At 49.3% G+C, this 17332-nt stretch overlaps 1 protein-coding gene across 2 annotated transcripts in view; it reads left to right on the plus strand.

Moving 5' to 3' along the window:
• Nucleotides 1–1325: 1325 nt before the first annotated feature.
• The window catches only part of Map3k21 (mitogen-activated protein kinase kinase kinase 21), a 36991-nt gene continuing 20984 nt past the window's right edge, over nt 1326–17332 (plus strand). Inside the window, exons 1-3 of one of the 2 annotated variants that reach the window (NM_145608.2) lie at nt 1326–2309; nt 14894–15074; nt 16951–17099. In NM_145608.2, coding sequence (NP_663583.2) covers nt 1553–2309; nt 14894–15074; nt 16951–17099 — 1087 coding nt within the window. In that variant the 5' untranslated portion in view covers nt 1326–1552. Of the gene's footprint in view, nt 2310–14893; nt 15075–16950; nt 17100–17332 lie in introns of those variants that run through there. The other variant, XM_006530971.1, reaches the window with a different exon arrangement.

Genomic DNA, 17332 nt, shown 5'->3' on the forward strand with positions numbered 1-17332 from the left:
CCGTTTTACAGATGAGCAAATTTAGACACTGCGAACAAACAAAACGGCAAAGAGCCGAAGCAAAACAAAACCTCCTTATGTGCTCTCGTGTTAGGAGCATCCTACACCGGCCAGGACGCTCAGGCTTAGCACACGTTGTGTTCTGGTGTCGTGAACCAATTTTGCAACTGTATTCTCTACTTTTTAAAGCTTCATCAGTTGTGTCACCCTGGCAACCTGTAGCTCATAGGTGCCTCCAAGGTAGTCTACATCGGAGTCTGAGGGTACACAGGGTTAGACGGGACCTGGGGATTCCTGACATCGGAGCACTGTAGGCACAGGAACGCGCCAGCTTTCGGGGTTATGAGACTGTGGTTCCCTATGTCTGTAACCTGGAGACTTTCCATGCCTGCAGTCCGGTGAGATCAAGCACACTAGACCTCTGTCTGGAACCGCGCTCCAGGATCCGAACGTCTATCTGTTGCTGGGATGGTCTGTCACTTTACATCTAGAGCTCCAGGGTCCTCTTCTCTCCATCTCCTCTCTCTTTTCACTGAGGAGTCCAACCATCTTCGAGCACCATGATCTCTCTCTTTAACTTTCTGGAAAACTTTAAGTGGCCCCAGGCTTACTCCGCCATCGAGGCCAAGAGGGCGCCTGAGGTGTAGTGGAGACGCCAGAGGGCGGGCTCAGAATAGGTCACGCGTGGAGGTGAAAAGGCTGACAGTCTGGGGGCGGGGTCAGAATGGACCTAGAAAGCGGAGGCGGTCCCCGAAGGGCGGTCGAGGGGACCCGGCTGTTTAGAGGATCGTCAGTAAGGGACCTTGAGTAATGGATTTGGAACGGGTGGGACAGATCCAGGAGATCAAAAGAAGGTGGTCCTTATGAACTCAGAGCAGAGAGTGGGCCTAAGAAGACTGCCCCAGCGCGAAGTAAATGGACCTAGAGGTGTGGATCCAGGAGCACCAATGAACTTAGAGAATGAACTTGGGAAAGGGCGGGCACCAGGGGTGGAACCAGGAAGACTTGGAGGGAGGACGAATCTCGGCAAAGCAAAATTACAGGGGCAGAAACGCCAACCTGGCGGAATGGGTTTGCTGGGGGCGTGTCGGGCACAGGAGACTCAGGTTCAGGTTAGACTCAGAGAGAGTTCTAGGGGTTAAAGAACCTGGAGGGCGGGACTGGCACTAGGGAGGGACTAATGGAGGGTGGAACCCAGGGGTAACGAACCCGGCGGGGCCAGAGCTAGTGCCAAGGGGAAAGGACCTGGAGGGTGGAGTGGCCAAGGAGGAGGGGCTGAGGGTGGGGGCGACTTCTGGGGAGCGCGCGTAAGTCTAAGCAGGTCCAGCACCGCCACCGGTTGTCCGCGCTAGCGGCTGCGGGGAAGAACTAGCCAAACTGGAGGCAGAGCAGAGGTCAGAGCCCCCGGGCAGTGGTCGTAACCTCTGTAGTCCTGCTCCAGCCCTGCACCCTTCCCTGTTAGCTCGGACCGATGATACGCGTCGCTGGAGACCCGGAAAGCTGAGGTTGTGGCTGTCGCACTTGGTCCACTAGCGACCTCTCAATCGCCCCTATGGCTCTACCTGTAGCCGAGGGCACGGCTGACACGCCGCTGTCCCCGGCCCGGGACGACTCGGGGAGTACCTCCTCCGGGATGTGGGCCGCGCTTTATGATTACGAAGCGCGCGGTGAGGACGAGCTGAGCCTGAGGCGCGGTCAGCTGGTCGAGGTACTGTCGCAGGACGCCGCGGTGTCAGGAGACGAGGGCTGGTGGGCCGGCCAAGTGCAGCGGCGCCTGGGCATCTTTCCGGCCAGCTACGTGGCGCCCTGTGGCCCGGTGCCGCCGCCGGCGCCGCCCCCGCCGAGACCCTGCTCGCCTGTGCACGTAGACTTCGAGCGCCTGGAGCTCAAGGAGCTGATCGGCGCCGGCGGCTTCGGTCAGGTGTACCGCGCCACCTGGCAGGGCCAGGAGGTGGCGGTGAAGGCGGCGCGCCGGGACCCGGAGCAGGACGCGGCGGCGGCGGCCGAGAGCGTACGGCGCGAGGCGCGGCTCTTCGCTATGCTGCGGCACCCCAACATCATCCAGCTGCGGGGTGTGTGCCTGCGGCAGCCGCACCTCTGCCTGGTGCTGGAGTTCGCGCGTGGCGGCGCGCTCAACCGCGCGCTGGCGGCGGCAGCATCGGATCCGCGAGCGCCCGGCCCCCGCCGCGCGCGCCGCATCCCCCCACAGGTTCTGGTCAACTGGGCGGTGCAGATCGCCCGCGGCATGCTGTACCTGCACGAGGAGGCGGTGGTGCCCATCCTGCACCGTGACCTCAAGTCCAGCAACAGTAAGTGAGGCTAGCCCCAAGGGAATTAGGTTCCAGGAGCCAAGAGAGGGGTCTGGCTCTGACACAGAGTGGGAAGACAGGCTCTGGTTAACTTGCTTTAGGGAAGTTCGTACTTACCCTGGCGTTATTACCTGTGAGCACCCCTTTAAAAGACAGGGTCAGGAGCTTGTAGATAAATTTTTTTTTACTCTCCGGACCTATCGGACACTACACATATAATCTGTGTAGGTCTCCCAATACGCTTGCACGGGACTTTACCAGCCCTGGCCTTAAACAGAGCATGTTTAGCCTGGTGGCCACATTACCTGCACTCCGTCAGTCATTTCCTTCCACTTTACAAGTGTCTTATTAAAGTTTCTAATTCTTTTCTCCTGGTACGCTCTGCAAAAGCTGGGCTTCACGCATTCCAAGCAGGCATTCTGCCGCTGAGCTCTACCCCACCACCCACCCCAAACCATGTTCACTGTGAACATGGCTTCTTGCCCTTGGTCTTTCCTTACGGGTCAGAAGTCTCTGTCTCTGAAACATGACTGTACTGTTAGGAGAAATCTTTTCTGCACATTGGAAAGCACCCATTTGGGCCGAGAACAAGTGCACGGATCCTGTACGGTACTGGAAATATCAGGTTGTGTCAGTCGCCTGATCTGGAAGTCAGAGTGGACTTTCCAGGCATTAGCAGGGAGCTCCCATGCAATCTAAACACAAACCATCAGCATGAACGTCTAAGAGAGCTGGAGTCCAGGATTGCTGTTTGCAGTTGCTCTCCACTACTGGAGAGCCTTCCCCTCCCCAGAGTGAAATGGAATCTCTTGCAAGTCTAAAGGATTCAGCCAAAGCTGGTGCTGACCAGGCACAGTTGCAAACCCCTCAGTCATCCTAAACTTGCTAGGACAGGAGCTAGCTGGAAGGACCTCAGTGTCTTCGGAGAGCAGAAAGACAGTAGCCAGCAGCCAGCAGCCAGGGCAGTAAGCGGTACTTTATATGCTGGCACATATTCCCTCTGGCTGTCAAAATCCTTCAGTACAGAAATGCACCTGAAAGATAAAAAGCATTCTCTCCATTATGCAAATTATGAATAACTGGGAGGTTGCAGCTGTGGGTGAGCACAGGATGGCTCTCCACCCCTCCCCCAGTCCACCTCATTTAGGCCTCAGCTGCTCCAGCCATGAGCCACAAGCCTAGGGAAGCTTGCCTTGACACCACGTGTCTCCAGCTGACTGCATGGGACTCCTGAAGTGGTTTGCCTTGAGGGTTCTGTCATACTTAATACACAGCATGTCTTTCTTTTGTGTGTATGTATTCACGTGTGTCCAGGTGCACATGTGTGAGGGTAGGTGGGTGTTCCTTTGTTCGAAGGCCTGAGGTAAACCCTGAGTGTACCTTCCTCCGGGCCTCTTTATTGAAACAGTTTCTCACATTCCTGGAATTCACCAGATTTGGCTAGGCAGGGAGGCCATTGAGTCCCATGGGCTCTCCCACCTGGGCCTCCCCACTACTGGGATCCTAAGAGTGTGCTGCCTGCCAAGCCAGACTTTTGATGTGAGTCCTAAAGATGGAACCCAGGTTCTGTCCTTGTGCTTGTAGAACAAGCTCTTTTCTGACCAAGCCATTCTTTTGCACCATGGCATGATCTTTAAGGAGCGTATTTATGTACATACTTCATATTTGCTAGTTCCCACTACTTGTCCTTATTTCCTAAAGTATGTTGTCACTGAGAGCACTATGTAGGTAGCCTGCTGCCACAGGACACGGTGAGCCTCCACTTGCCTTGCAAACCTGAGTGCTCGAGGCTTCTTCTGAAGGACAGGTAGACGGCCCCCAGACAGGACAGCACGTCACACCAGGCCCTCCTCTGCAGGAGCTTCAGGATAACACAGAACCTGGCATTCTTCAAATTAATCCTGCCAAAACTAATGCTTATGACACATCACTCCTTGCAACAAAGGTTCAAGGCCACTGATACTGCTTTGGCATTGCACCCAGTCTGGTGTGTGTGTGTGTGTGTGTGTGTGTGTGTGTGTGTGTGTGTGTGTGTGCAGTTGCAAGCACACACATGTGTGGAGACCAGAGGACAACCTCAGAACTCCTTTGTTCCTCCAGTGCCTTTCACCTCTGACTGAGACAGAATCTCTGACCTAGGAACTTATACAAGGCGAGGCTGGGTGGCTAGGAAGCCCCAGGATTTCACCTGTCTCTTCCTCAGCCCTGGGATTACAAGCACGTGCCAGCATTCCTGCCTTTTTGCATGTGGGTTCTAGAACTCTCTCCTGGGCGTGCATGCTTGCAGGCAAGAGCTATACTATCCTGTCTGAGCTACCTCCCTCTTCCTGCTCAGTGCATCCCGAGGGCCGCATCACATGTCCACAAGCAGTGCTTGTTTGCTAGGTATGTGTAGAGCCCAGGAGGGCTTGGGGGTCCCGCTGTATGCTTGCGCGTGAAAGGTGATCTTTTAAAGAGTTCCTTTTATCTGTAAATGGTTTGTAAAATAAGACTAGTAAAACGGTTTCTGTTGATCCCGCCAACACGAGACACTGCCTGTCTGGGAGATTCTTGGTCTTTTATTGGCAGTTCCCTCCTACGTTAGCTTTTGGAAATCTTTTCACCCTCAGGACAAGTAGCCCAACTTTCTGGGGTTCTTTTAATTTCTTCAAAGACAGACTAGATTTCCTTTATTTTACAATGTTATTATCACAGTTCCTACAGTGCTTTCTTAGCATGGGGGCCCCTTCATCTCCAGCACCCCATAAACACACACACACACACACACACACACACACACACACACACTTAAAAAAGAAACCAGCACTCTAAATGGATTTGTTGGCTAGATACTAGCTTGGCCAAGGATTTGCTGGGTTACCTCCACAAGTTTAATTAGTTAATTAGAATGACGTGAGATATTTGAGTGACTATGTAGTTTACCGTGTTCACATCAGGAGCCGAGCTGCACAAGGCTCTGTCCTCCATGTCTGCTTGTGAATAGTGGAAGGTTTTGGAATTCCCTCTGTGGTGTGTGGCTGTACCTTCTCTCTGACTGTGCAGCGTAGTGACACGGTTTCGGCAGGTTGGGTTCGACTGTGTTATTTGCTGACGGCAGACATGAATTACTAGCTGTAAACAGGGCTTTGAGTCAATATTGAGCTTATTCCACGCTGCATCCAACCCACGTGACAGTGGGCAGTGGGGGAGGGCTGACTCCCAGTCGGTGGGAATTACTGTTAGAACAAATGCTTGAATTTGTAGGAAGATTCTGCACCTTTTGATAGATTTTTCTTTTCTAGTTTTTTTAACTCTTACTTCTTGGGGACTTGTCTGTGATAAAGCACCGGTGACTCAGACAACTTTGCCCTTTCTGACAGACAGCTACTGAAAGTCAAGCCAAACTTGCAGTGTGCGTGTGCGTGCGTGCGTGCGTGCGTGTGTGTGTGTGTGTGTGTGTGTGTGATGTGTATGAGTGTATGTGTGTGCACTGTATGTTTGTTAGTATTTGCCTAGTGTCTGTGCATGTGTGTGTTTGCTGTGCCATGTGTTTGCTATGTGTATGTGTGTGCCCTATGTGTCTCCTGTGTGTATTTGTGTGTGTGTGCCACATGTGGGAGTATGTGTATGTGTGTGCCATGTGTGTTCAGAAAAGTGTATGTGTGTGTCTGAGTGTGTCTGTGTGTACAATGTGTGTGTCGTGGGTGTGAATATGTGAGTGTATGTATATGTCACGTATGTGTGACATGTATGTTTCATGTGTGTTCCAAGTGTGAGTGTGTCTGAGTGTGTGTATGTATGTACCATGTGTGAGTGTGTGTGCCATGTGTGAGAGTATGTGTGTGAGTGTGTATGTCTGAGTGTGTGTATGTGTGTACCATGTGTGAGTGTGTGTGCCATGTGTGAGAGTATGCATGTGAGTGTGTATGTCTGAGTGTGTGTATGTGTGTAGCATGTGTGAGTGTGTGTGCTGTGTGTGTATGTGTGTGAGTGAGTATGTGTGTCATATGTGAGTGTATGTGTGTGTAGAGGCCAGAGGTCAGCCTCAGATGCCATTCCTCAGGGTCTTGCTAGTTTGGCTAGGTTTGCTGGCCGTCTAGCGCCAGGGCTCCTGCTGTCTCCGCTTCCCCGGCACTGGATTCATGTTGCCACGCCTGACTTTTTCATGCGGGTTCTGTGAGATCACTCTGGTCCTCATGCACAGCAAGCACCTCACCCACTGAACCATCGCCCCCTGCGGCCCCAAACTTGCAGGCTTTGAGCTTCCTGGTGGTGAAGACATGCTGAGCCCTTGAGATTCCCAGGAAGCACAGCAAAGAACAAGCCCTGCTAAGCTGTCTGTCTGCCCTTGTGCCATGCTGAAGAAGGAAACAAGATAGCTCTGAGGAGCCCTGCAAACTACCCCCTGTCCCAGTACTAAGGATGGAGCCCAGGGTCTCACCAGAAAATTGGCAAGCGCCCTCTGAGCTTCATCCTCAGATCTCCTTCTGTTTCTACTCTGAGACATGGTATGGCTACTGAGTACAGGCTGGCATTGAAAGAACTCTGCAGCCCATGCAAGCCTTGAACTTTCAAACCTCAGCCTCGAGAGCAGCTGCAATGAGTCTGAGCTGGCAGAGCAGTGGGTTTTACGTGTACAATCAGAGACGAAAAAAAAAAAAAAGCAAAACAAAACTCCTTGTGGTTGAGGACACATTTAAACCTTCTCTGGCTCTTTCAGGGTCACGGGAACACAGTGACAAGGCAAGCGACAGTGACAGTGTCCGCCATCGGAGTCCATTGAGGAAGGACAGGTAGTCATTCATGCTGGGTTAGTGTTAGCATGTCTACCAGGTAACCAAGCTGGTGAGAGAGGGGGTGGTGGTGGAGGAGAGATAACCATCTCAGAGCAAGGGCCACAGAAAGCTGGTGAAGCAGCCTGGTGCAGAGAGCTGGAGTCCAGGTACACATGGCCAGACCTGTGGGCTCATGGCACTCTGACGTCTCTGCCTGGGAGCCTGGGACCCTGGGACCCTGGGAGCTTGGGAGCATTTTGTATCCAGATCTGACTTGTGCTACATAAATATATATCATATATACTATACTATAAATGGTATACTATATGCATATTTAACATGATCATATATATAATACACATACACACATTTTTCATTGCTGGGGATGGAACACAGGGCTAGGCAAGTATGTGCTATGCAAATGCTCTATCACTAGGCTACATCCCATCTCTGACTCATGTTTTAATGACTAGCCAGTGAGCAGAAGGGGTCATGTCAGGTGTGAAGTGAGTGAAGGCTGTCATTGCAGTCCCAGGAAAATGGCTTTCAGGAGTCTAGGGACGGGGTCTGAGATACTTGGTCTAGTCCTTGCTAGTTCACACTAGCGTGAGAACGTCTAGCATTACCAGAATCCTAAAAGGCTGGGGCATTAACTTAAAGTCACTCAGACCTGGTTTTAGTATGTATGTATGTATGTATGTATGTATGTATGTATTTTGAGACAGAGTCTGGTGTATAACAGGTTGGCCACACCTCTATAAATAGACCGGGATGACCTTGAACTTCCGATCCTTCTGTCTCTACTTCCGAGTGCTGAGAGAGATTACAAGTCACCGCTCCCTCTTGTGCGGTATGGGAGTGAAATGGAACCCTTATCTCCCTCCATGCTAGGCTAGCCCTCACCATTGAGCCACACCCCCAGTCCTGGACTTGAATGTGTCATCTCTCGTGGCTGTGTAGCCATGGTCAAGTTAAGGAACACCCTGATTTGTGACATTGTGTACAGAGTTCCTCTCATGGAGACCGACTCCGTCCTGTGGGGAAATCTGTCCCGTGGTTTTTAACACTTCAAAGGCGGTTGGGTAAACATTGCCATGGAGGCATTATAAGGAACAGCGAGCAGTTACAGGTGTGGCTGGAAGGAAGGGCTGGAATGGGTTTGTGGGAGGGAACGCTTCCAATGTAGCCAGGCACCAAGCTTTTGGTGCCATGCGAGGGTGTGTGTGCGGAGGGAGCAGAGGAACAAAATGCCATTGTCTGCTTTATGGTGGTAGAGCCAGAGATTGCCTAATAGCAGCAGTAAAAACAAAGTGACCCTCAGAGGTCAGCCTCATGCACATTGTTGATAAATTATGAGCAAATCATTGTATGCTTTGATTTTTGAATCCCTGGAGACTTGGACTATATTAATTTGGTTCACCTTTCAGTTGCAATTTTTCTTTTTCTTTTTTTTTTAAATCCTTTATTTCCTTTTTATTTTATATGTATGGCTATTCTGCCTACATGTATATCTGTTCACCAGGTACATGCCTGGTGCCCACTAAAGGCAGAAAAGGCTATCAGACTTGTAGTATTAGTGTTAGAGATGGTTGTGAATTGCCATGGAGATGCTGGGAATCAAATCTGAGTCTTCTGGAAGAGCAGCCAGTGTTCTTAACCCCGACCCATCTCCCCACACACTAAATGGAGAGATGTTCAGATTATATGCACACACACACACATATCACACTTAATGAAGAGATGCTCAGACCACACACACACGTTATTTATTAACAAATAAATAACCTGTGTATTAGGTGTAAGGAATTCTTCTAGGCTCTTCATTCTCTGTAGTGAACAAAGTAGAACCAAGCTCTTCCGCCTAGTGCATGAAACAGCTATTAAATCTGTCAGTTGGTTAGGATGCTTAGCCTTCATGCTCAGGTTGGAAGGGAGATGACAGTCAGGTGTGGTGAGCTCATGCTTGAAATATTAGCATTTGGGAGGCGGAGGCAGGAGGATTCCTGGGAGTCTGAATCCACCGTGAGCTACATGGTAAATTCCACGTCAGCCTGAGCTCTATACAGAGAAAGACCCTCTCTCATAACCGAACAACAGCAAGAAAGCTGGACATGCCAGTGCAGGCAGGACAGCTAGCCTGGACTACAAAGTGAGACCCAGTCTCAAGGAAAATAAAAAGAACAAGCCGTTTTGTTAGGATGAGCAGCAATGTTGACTGTCCTTCAAAAGAAAGGACGTGGAAGAAAAGAAGCCTGTTCCTATGGGAAGTGAAGGGAGCTGTGTCCGGTTCCTGGCAGGAAGCTGCTGAGGAGGGAGAAGGTAGAAATGAGAGAGAAGAGAGCACCTGTCCAACCCTTAGGGCCTGCACTACAGAGCCACAGGCTCTGACTGCGACTGAAGGCTTGAACAAAGCTCTGTGTAGTCTCTTTCTGTCTTGTGTATGTTTTTGGTTCTTTGAATGTGAAGGGTGACAGATTCAGGCCAGATGCAGAGGGCCCTGGTTGGAGTGAAAGTTTGGCAGTCAGAAAGAGAGACAGGGAGGGGAGTCAGAAAAGCCAGGGACCCTGGACTGATATCTGGAGATCTTTTGGGAAGAGGAGATGCAAGCAGGAGGGGCAGGAAGGTGAAGCAAGTGAGGAGAGGGGTTCTCTAAGGCCAGCAGAGGTGGGGCTAGGGCATGGGGAGCAGTGTGCTCTGAAGCCTGGATTCACACACCTGCGGGGCTCTGATTATTTTTACAGCCTCTTTCTTTGTGAATGGGTGTGGCCCTCTCAGGAGGGCAGAGGCAAATGGTTTTACACCTAGCAGGTGATTTAAGGCCAAAGAGCTTATGATAAGTTCTCTTTCTCTGGCCAGTTCCTCCTACACAGTCTTGGTTATTTGGTTACTCATTCAGCTAACAAAGATACAATGAGGAGCGGAGCATACAAATACCAGGTCGGCTTGCCATATTCCCAGCATCCACAAAGAGGCCGTGGCAGCTTCAGTTGCAGGGCATCTGACTCCCTGTTCTGGCGTCCGAGGGCACTGTAGGCACACAGTACGCACATACACATAAAAAAATATAAATCTTTAGAAGAAAATAGAGAACCTTCTAGTCAAGTTAGAGGGAAAGCAGCAGGAAGGGGCGCTTTATAGATTCTTCCGTACAGAAGCAGGGTCCCGTAGGGATCCCAGAGATGATGATAGCCACATAGGGGTTCAGGACCCCTGGTTACGGGTAGAGAGTATTCACTCAGTGAGCAGGCGCTGGGAGCTGGGGTGCCAGAGTCAACACAGTGATGTTTATTCTTGTTTTAAATTTGCAATGACTTTAGAAACCAGAGTTGTTAGGACGTGGGGTTCATGTGGAAAATACCAGAATGAGCTGGAAAGATCACATCAAAAGAGGGCAAATAGACTCGAAAGCTCGGTGAGATTCAGGCCTTTCTTCCAAGGCTCAGGGGGGAGAGAGGAGAGGAGGAGAGAGATGAGGAGATATGCGTTAACACCAGTGTGGTACGGTGCATGAAGACAGTATGGTACGGTGCTCCATTCCAGACCCAGTGCCCCCTATTGTGTACAGAGCGCACATTCACAAGGTGACCTTATGACCCTAGGCAGAGCAGTGATGCTTGTAAATCTGTTCCACTTTGTTCCCCCTTCTTCCCACTTGCTGGCTTTTTTTTTTTTAATAATACATTCCTAGTTAACGATTAATTGAAACCCATCTGTCTCACAGAATAGTCTGGATTCAGTGACCCCATAAATGTTGGAGAAACCAGAATACGTATGTTGTGATCGTTTAAAAAACAAAAACAAACAAACAAACAAAAAACCAAATTCACAATGGAGAGCAGGAGATTTAGAGATGTTGGGGGGCTTGCTGCCTGATGGTTGGGGTGTGTGTGTGTGTGTGTGTGTGTGTGTGTGTGGCCAAGTGCAAGGCTGAAGAGAGAAGCCCACGGACCAGGGTTGTGAGTTCGCGCTGCAGTCTCAGAGAGGGTTCTCATGGCTCGGCTGCTAAGGAGGATTAGCAGGTGCCCAGGAATCCCACCTGCTTGGTGTGACTCCGAGCCAGACTTGTTGATAGCCTTTCCGAAAACTTTGAGGGGCCGGAAGTGGAAGCAGGCCCAACCTATGTGCACCCGAAACCTGGCGAGACCTGGAGGGAGGCCCGGGTCTAATTTAACTGTTGAGGTGGCGTGTTGTGGTTTCGGTCACATTGCCCAAAAGATAAGGAATTTCAGGAATTCTGCCATGCCAGTTGGAAACAGAGTCCCACACAATGGGCCTTTCATGGAGCCCTGGCCTACAGTTGGCACTGAGGTGTTATTTTAATTCGGTTTGTGTTGATCTGGAGTGTGCAGTGCCAGTTGCTAGGGGGAATTTTGGACCTGGGAAAAGAGAAGCTGGGTTCTAAACTGTGGCAGGATAGATGCTAATTGCATGGGCTGCCCCTCTCGCTCCCACCGCTTAGGAAAGAAGCTGGCTGGTTGCTGGTCAGAGCGGAGTTCCCCTCCTAGCTGCTCTCCTGGCTAGTAGAGTCCAGGCTCTGGCCTTCCCACGTGTGGATCTGATGACTAGGGACATTTTGAGGTCCGCGTTCAGTGCTGCTGCTGAGTCTTCTGCATTAGTGACTTCTCTCATTGTTGTGACCAGATCAAACTCTTAAGGGATGTGGGGGAGCCACAGCAGCAGGAGCGTGAGGCAGCCGGTCACCTTCTGTGAGAAAGCAGAGCGTGAACAGGAAGTGGGGCCAAGCTATAATACCTCAAGGTCTGCCTGCTGTAACTTCTCTGGACCGGCAGGCTCCGCTTCCTGAAGGTTCCACAGCATTCCAAAGCAGTGCTGTCCTGTGGGGGTCAGTTCTCACTCAGATCACACCCTCCTGCCCATCCTCCACAAGAGTGGGGTGATGAAGAAGGAAGACTCGGAAGGAGCTAATCGTTTGTATTGTTTCTGTGGTTAAGAGTACCCACTTAAAGGATTGGAGGGCACATCTCTTTTTAAATAGGATTCTTTTTTTTTTTTTTTTAATTCACAAGGACAAAATGGGCTTTTAGCTTACAGGGAAGAAATGTCTCAGCACCTGTGATGGTTTGTATATGCTCGGCTCAGGGAGTGCCACTATTAGGAGATATGGTCTTGTTGGAGCAAGTGTGTCACTGTGGGACTGTGGGTGTGGGCTTTAAGACCCTCATCTTAGCTGCCTGGAAGTGAGTCTTCCTCTAGCAGCCTTCAGATGAAGAGGTAGAACTCTCAGCTCTGCCTGCACCATGCCTGCCTGGATGCTGCCATGCTCCTGCCTTGATAATAATGGACTGAACCTCTGAACCTGTAAGCCAGCCTCAATTAAATGTTGTCCTTATAAGATTTGCCTTGGTCATGGTGTCTGTTCACAACAGTAAAACCCTAACTAAGATAGCACCCATTCAGTCAGCAGGCATTTCTGATCACCTTGCCTCCTTGGCACAACTTGGCAGGGCTGGAGAATATCAGAGATCTTCCACATGGGGTATCTTAGCTAGAGTTTCTATTGCTGCTATAAACAATTAAAACAAAATAACAAAACAAAACCTATTATGACAAAAAGCAAGTTGTAGAACAGAGGGTTTATTCATTTTATACTTCCAAATCACCAAAAATGTCAGGACAAGAACTCAAATGAGGAAGAGACCTGGAGGCAGGAGTGATGCAGAGGCCATGGAGGGATGCCGCTTACTGGCTTGCTTAGCCTGCTTTCTTATAGAACCTAGGACCACCATGCCAGGGATGGCACCACCCACCATGGGCCATGCCCTATCCCACTGATCACTAGTATAGAAAGTGTCTACAGCTGGATGTCACAGAGGCATTTCCTCAACTGAGGCTCTTTCTTCTCTGATGACTGTAGCTTATGTCAAGTTGACACACAAAACCAGCCAGTACACAGGGACGTCTCTGCATATAGCCCTGGGATCTCCAGTGACATTTTTTTGGACTGTAATCTGAAGGTCTTAGTTCTTCCTAACTGACTGGAGAAACAGCTTTGCTCATTAGGGGGTGATTGTTGGCACCAAGTATTGACTGCTCGAGGGGTAATAATGTAGCATTGATGAAGGCTAGAGGTGTATAGGCTACAGTGTTGCTGTGGGCACTGTGGGAGTGATTAAATAGTTTCTGGAGTTAAGTTTTATATGCAAAGAAGTATCAGGTAAAAGGAAAAGTAACAGACAAGAGAGATGGGCAGGCATCAGCAGGTGTGGGCTGACCTGGGTGGTCCTGGTATCTCACAGTTCATCTCCATGGGTTCAGACGTCTGTAGGGTTTTGCAGAAGCCGGCGTTCCATAATGAACTATGTTAATATGTCACCTATTGGTGCAGCTTCCTGTGCACTCAGCAGGAAAGACTCTGCTTTGATGAGGATGGAATTTCTAGGAGTGAGACATTTATTTTTCTTGTCATGTTGGCTTTGATAACTGATCTTAGTCTAGATGGCTTGGTGAAAGGCTCTTGGCCCTGAGAATCATTTACTTTCTGCCTAAGCTGTTCCATTCTGGAAGATATTCTTAAAATTTTACCTAGCCATGCTGCAAGTTGAACAAAGTGGCAGAAATACAAATTCATTCTCTGTGACTCTGGTAGCTACTGCGAGATGGAAATTTACTTACTTATTTATTTATTTAATATTTATTTATTTAATATTTATTCAATATCTAAAGGAGCTGACATTTTTATGTTCACATCTCACATTACAATGGAAACTTCATTTTAAAATTCTACTTCTCCATCCAAGATTGTTCTTTTCGCTAGGAAGCTGAGGCAGGGTTTCCTTGACAGGCTCAACACTGCACCCTCCTAGTAAAATAGAACAAATAATACAGGACAAAGAAAAAGTCCACTCTGCTCTTATCTGTCTGTCTGGGTCATGCCAGGCTAGTGGGTATCATTGTAGGGTGAGTGGGAGTTCTTGACATTGGCAGTCCAGGCCTCATGGACAGACGGCTTCCCAAAGGGTGACTTCATTCAGGAGAGGATCCCACAGACATTATCTCAGGGCAGGAGGGTCTCCTCCATGGGGCGCTGGGATCATACTTGGTGAGGAGTAATCAGGAGACTCGTGGGGAGGAGGGATCAACATCCATGCAAGAAGAACAGTGTTACATACAAGTCTCTATGGTCAAAATGTTTTTTTTTAATGGAAAGAATTTTGCTATTGAAAATTATCTTAGTTGAGTTTTACTGCTGTGAACAGACACTGTGACCAATTTAACTCTTATAAAGAACAACTTTTAAAAAAAGATTTATTTATTTTATTGTATATATAACTATACTGTAGCTGTCTTCAGACACACCACAAGAGGGCATCAGATCCCATTACAGATGGTTGTGAACCACCATGTGGTTGCTGAGAATTGAACTCAGGACTTCTGGAAGAGTGGTTAAGTGCTCTTAACCGCTGAGCCATCTCTCCAGCCCAAAGAACAACATTCAATTGGGGCTAGCTTACAGGTTCAGAGGTTCAGTCCATTATCATCCAGGAGGAAACATGGCAGCATCCAGGCAGGCAATGGTGCAAGAGGAAATGAGAGGTCTACATCTTCATGTGAAGGCTGCTAGCAGAATACTGCTAGGGTGAGGGTCTTAAAGCCAACTCCCACAGTGACACACCCACTCCAACAAAGCCACACCCACTCCAACAAAGCCACACCCACTCCACCAAGGCCACACCTTCTAATAGTACCACTCTCAGGGCCAAGCATATACAAACCACTACAAAAATATAAAGCAAAATAATAAATGACTTAGAAGACTTGGGCTGGTGGTTGGATCATGCGCCAAAGCCCTTCCCACTCCTCTCCCTGTAGTTTTGCTGCTGGAGAAGATAGAACATGATGACATTTGCAACAAGACCCTGAAGATCACGGACTTTGGGCTAGCGAGGGAATGGCACAGGACCACCAGGATGAGCGCAGCAGGGACCTACGCCTGGATGGCTCCCGAGGTCATCAGGTCCTCCCTGTTCTCCAAGGGCAGCGACATCTGGAGGTAAGAACGCGCCTGGGCTTTGTCCATCTGCAACCTCCGGCTGTTGTCTTTGAGTCTGCAGGGCTTCGTGATTCTGCTGTGAAGAGCGAAGTGCTTGTGAGTGGTGTTGATTCAGACAGGAGGACGAGAGATGGCTGCTCAGCTTTCTGTCCTATGATAACAGTGTCTGGGGCGATTATATTAAAGAGGGAGAGCTTTATTTTGACTCAGTGTTTTAGACGTCTCAGTTCACCCATGGTAGGACTGTAAAGCATCCATGAACTTCAGTCCTTGAAGAGGCCAAATCATGGCTGGAAGCTTGTGGCAGACGAAAGCTGCTCTACAGTCTTAAGAGACAGCAGGCTTTCCCCAGCTGTTCCTGTGCAAAGTATTGTCTTCTTTTTAATGCTGACAATCTCTTTAACAACTAGGCCTGTCTGCCAGGTGGAAATGTTACTTTTCTGGCTAAAGTATTTGGAATATTTCCACTTTCTCCTTCTCCTGATCCTCATTGCTAAAAGCAGCCTGTGATAACCATGCTATAACCCAACTGTTGGGCTGTATTGAAATCTTCCCTCTCAGATTGCTGAGTTCCCTGCCTTCAAATTTCAGCCTCAACTAAAGTCTCAGGGCAAAATGTAGCTATTACTGAAATGTAATTCAAGAGGTTTGTGGAGTTGTCCCTGCTGGAGCACAGCTGTCACCCACCATGTTTCGTTCAGAATCCTCATCTTGTGTCCCACAAGAGCTGCCCATTACTTTTGGCTTCCAGCCTCTCTAGGCTCCTTCTACAAACTCTACCATACTCCCAGGCTTCACCACAGAAATGTCTTGTGTTGACTGTGTTCTAGTCAGCTTTCTGTGGCTGTGACACAATTCCTGAGATGATCAGGCCATAAGAAGGAAAGATGATTTGTTTGGGCTCAGAGTTCGAGGTTTCTTCCCACGACTGTTTGCCTCTGTTGTTTCTTGGGCCAATGGTGAGGCAGAGAATTATGGCAGGGAGATTTATAGAAGAATAAAACTGCTCATATCCTGTCATCTAGGAAGTAGTGAGAGTAAGCAAGAGAGAGAGAGACAGAGACCGAGACACACAGAGAGAGAGACAGAGAAACAGAGAGAGGAAGAGAGAGAGGAAGTGGGGTACATGCCACGATGTGGACTGAGCCTGCTTCCCTGTGTCTTCCCCACCATAGTGGACTGCACTCTCTTAAACTATGAGTGAGGACACATTTCTGCTCTGGTAATCAGTTCCTTTCAGCTTTTATCACCGTGGCAAGGAAGCTAATGTATAAGATAATCATGAGAACCTTTCTTCAAAAAGGTTATGTCAAACTCCCCAAGTCACCATCGACGTTTTAATCTTTGTGTCCACCAGAAGTCACTCCCTCACTTCTATACTCGAAGTCCTTGGCAGAGACTCTTCTCAAGTCCAACCAGAGAAGAGTTAGCTACCCCCATAACTGTCCTGCCACAGTCGTATCAGTGGGCCCCTCTTGCTGGGTAGGTTGGTCTTGAAGGTAAATTGATGGAATCAGACAAAATTATATTGAGTAAAGTAAACCAGGCGAGAAAGAGAAATACTGGATGTTCTCCTTCATGGTTGGATGTAGCTTCTAACCTGGAACCACAGTGCTTGCAGAAGCCAGTGCTCTTTTAGCTGATGAGCTATTCCTTCAGATCTTTTCTGGGGGAGTTTTTAAGATAGGGTTGCACTGTGTAGCCCAGACTAGCTGGGGCTCATAATCCTCCTGCCTCAGTCTCCCGAATGCTGGCGGCAGTGCAGGTGTGTACCACCATGCTCCAGCTGTTCTGGGAGAGCTGTGGCTTTGTTGGGTCAGCTGGGAGTGGGGCAGGCTCAGGAGCCCCAGTCGCTAACGGGAGCTTTGCCTTCTAGCTATGGAGTGCTGTTGTGGGAGCTGCTCACTGGTGAGGTCCCGTACCGTGGCATCGATGGACTGGCTGTGGCGTACGGGGTGGCTGTCAACAAGCTCACACTGCCTATTCCATCCACCTGCCCTGAACCGTTTGCAAAACTCATGAAAGGTAATGTTCAGCCCTGAGCTAAGGGGAGTCTGGTCAAGGGAAGTCATGCATAGGGGCAACAGATACTGTTTTTGTTTTTTTTTTTTTCTTTCTATTTTTAAGAAAGCATTATGTGTACTGCTGAGATGGCTTGGGAAATAAAAGCATTTGCCACCAAGGCTGACAGTCTGAGTTCAGCTTCCACGTGGAAGAAGAGATCAGCTTCCTATGGGTGCTCCTCTGACTTCTAACTA

Source organism: Mus musculus, chromosome 8 (genome assembly GCF_000001635.26).
Source record: "Mus musculus strain C57BL/6J chromosome 8, GRCm38.p6 C57BL/6J".
In the NCBI taxonomy this organism is placed as follows: domain Eukaryota; kingdom Metazoa; phylum Chordata; class Mammalia; order Rodentia; family Muridae; genus Mus; species Mus musculus.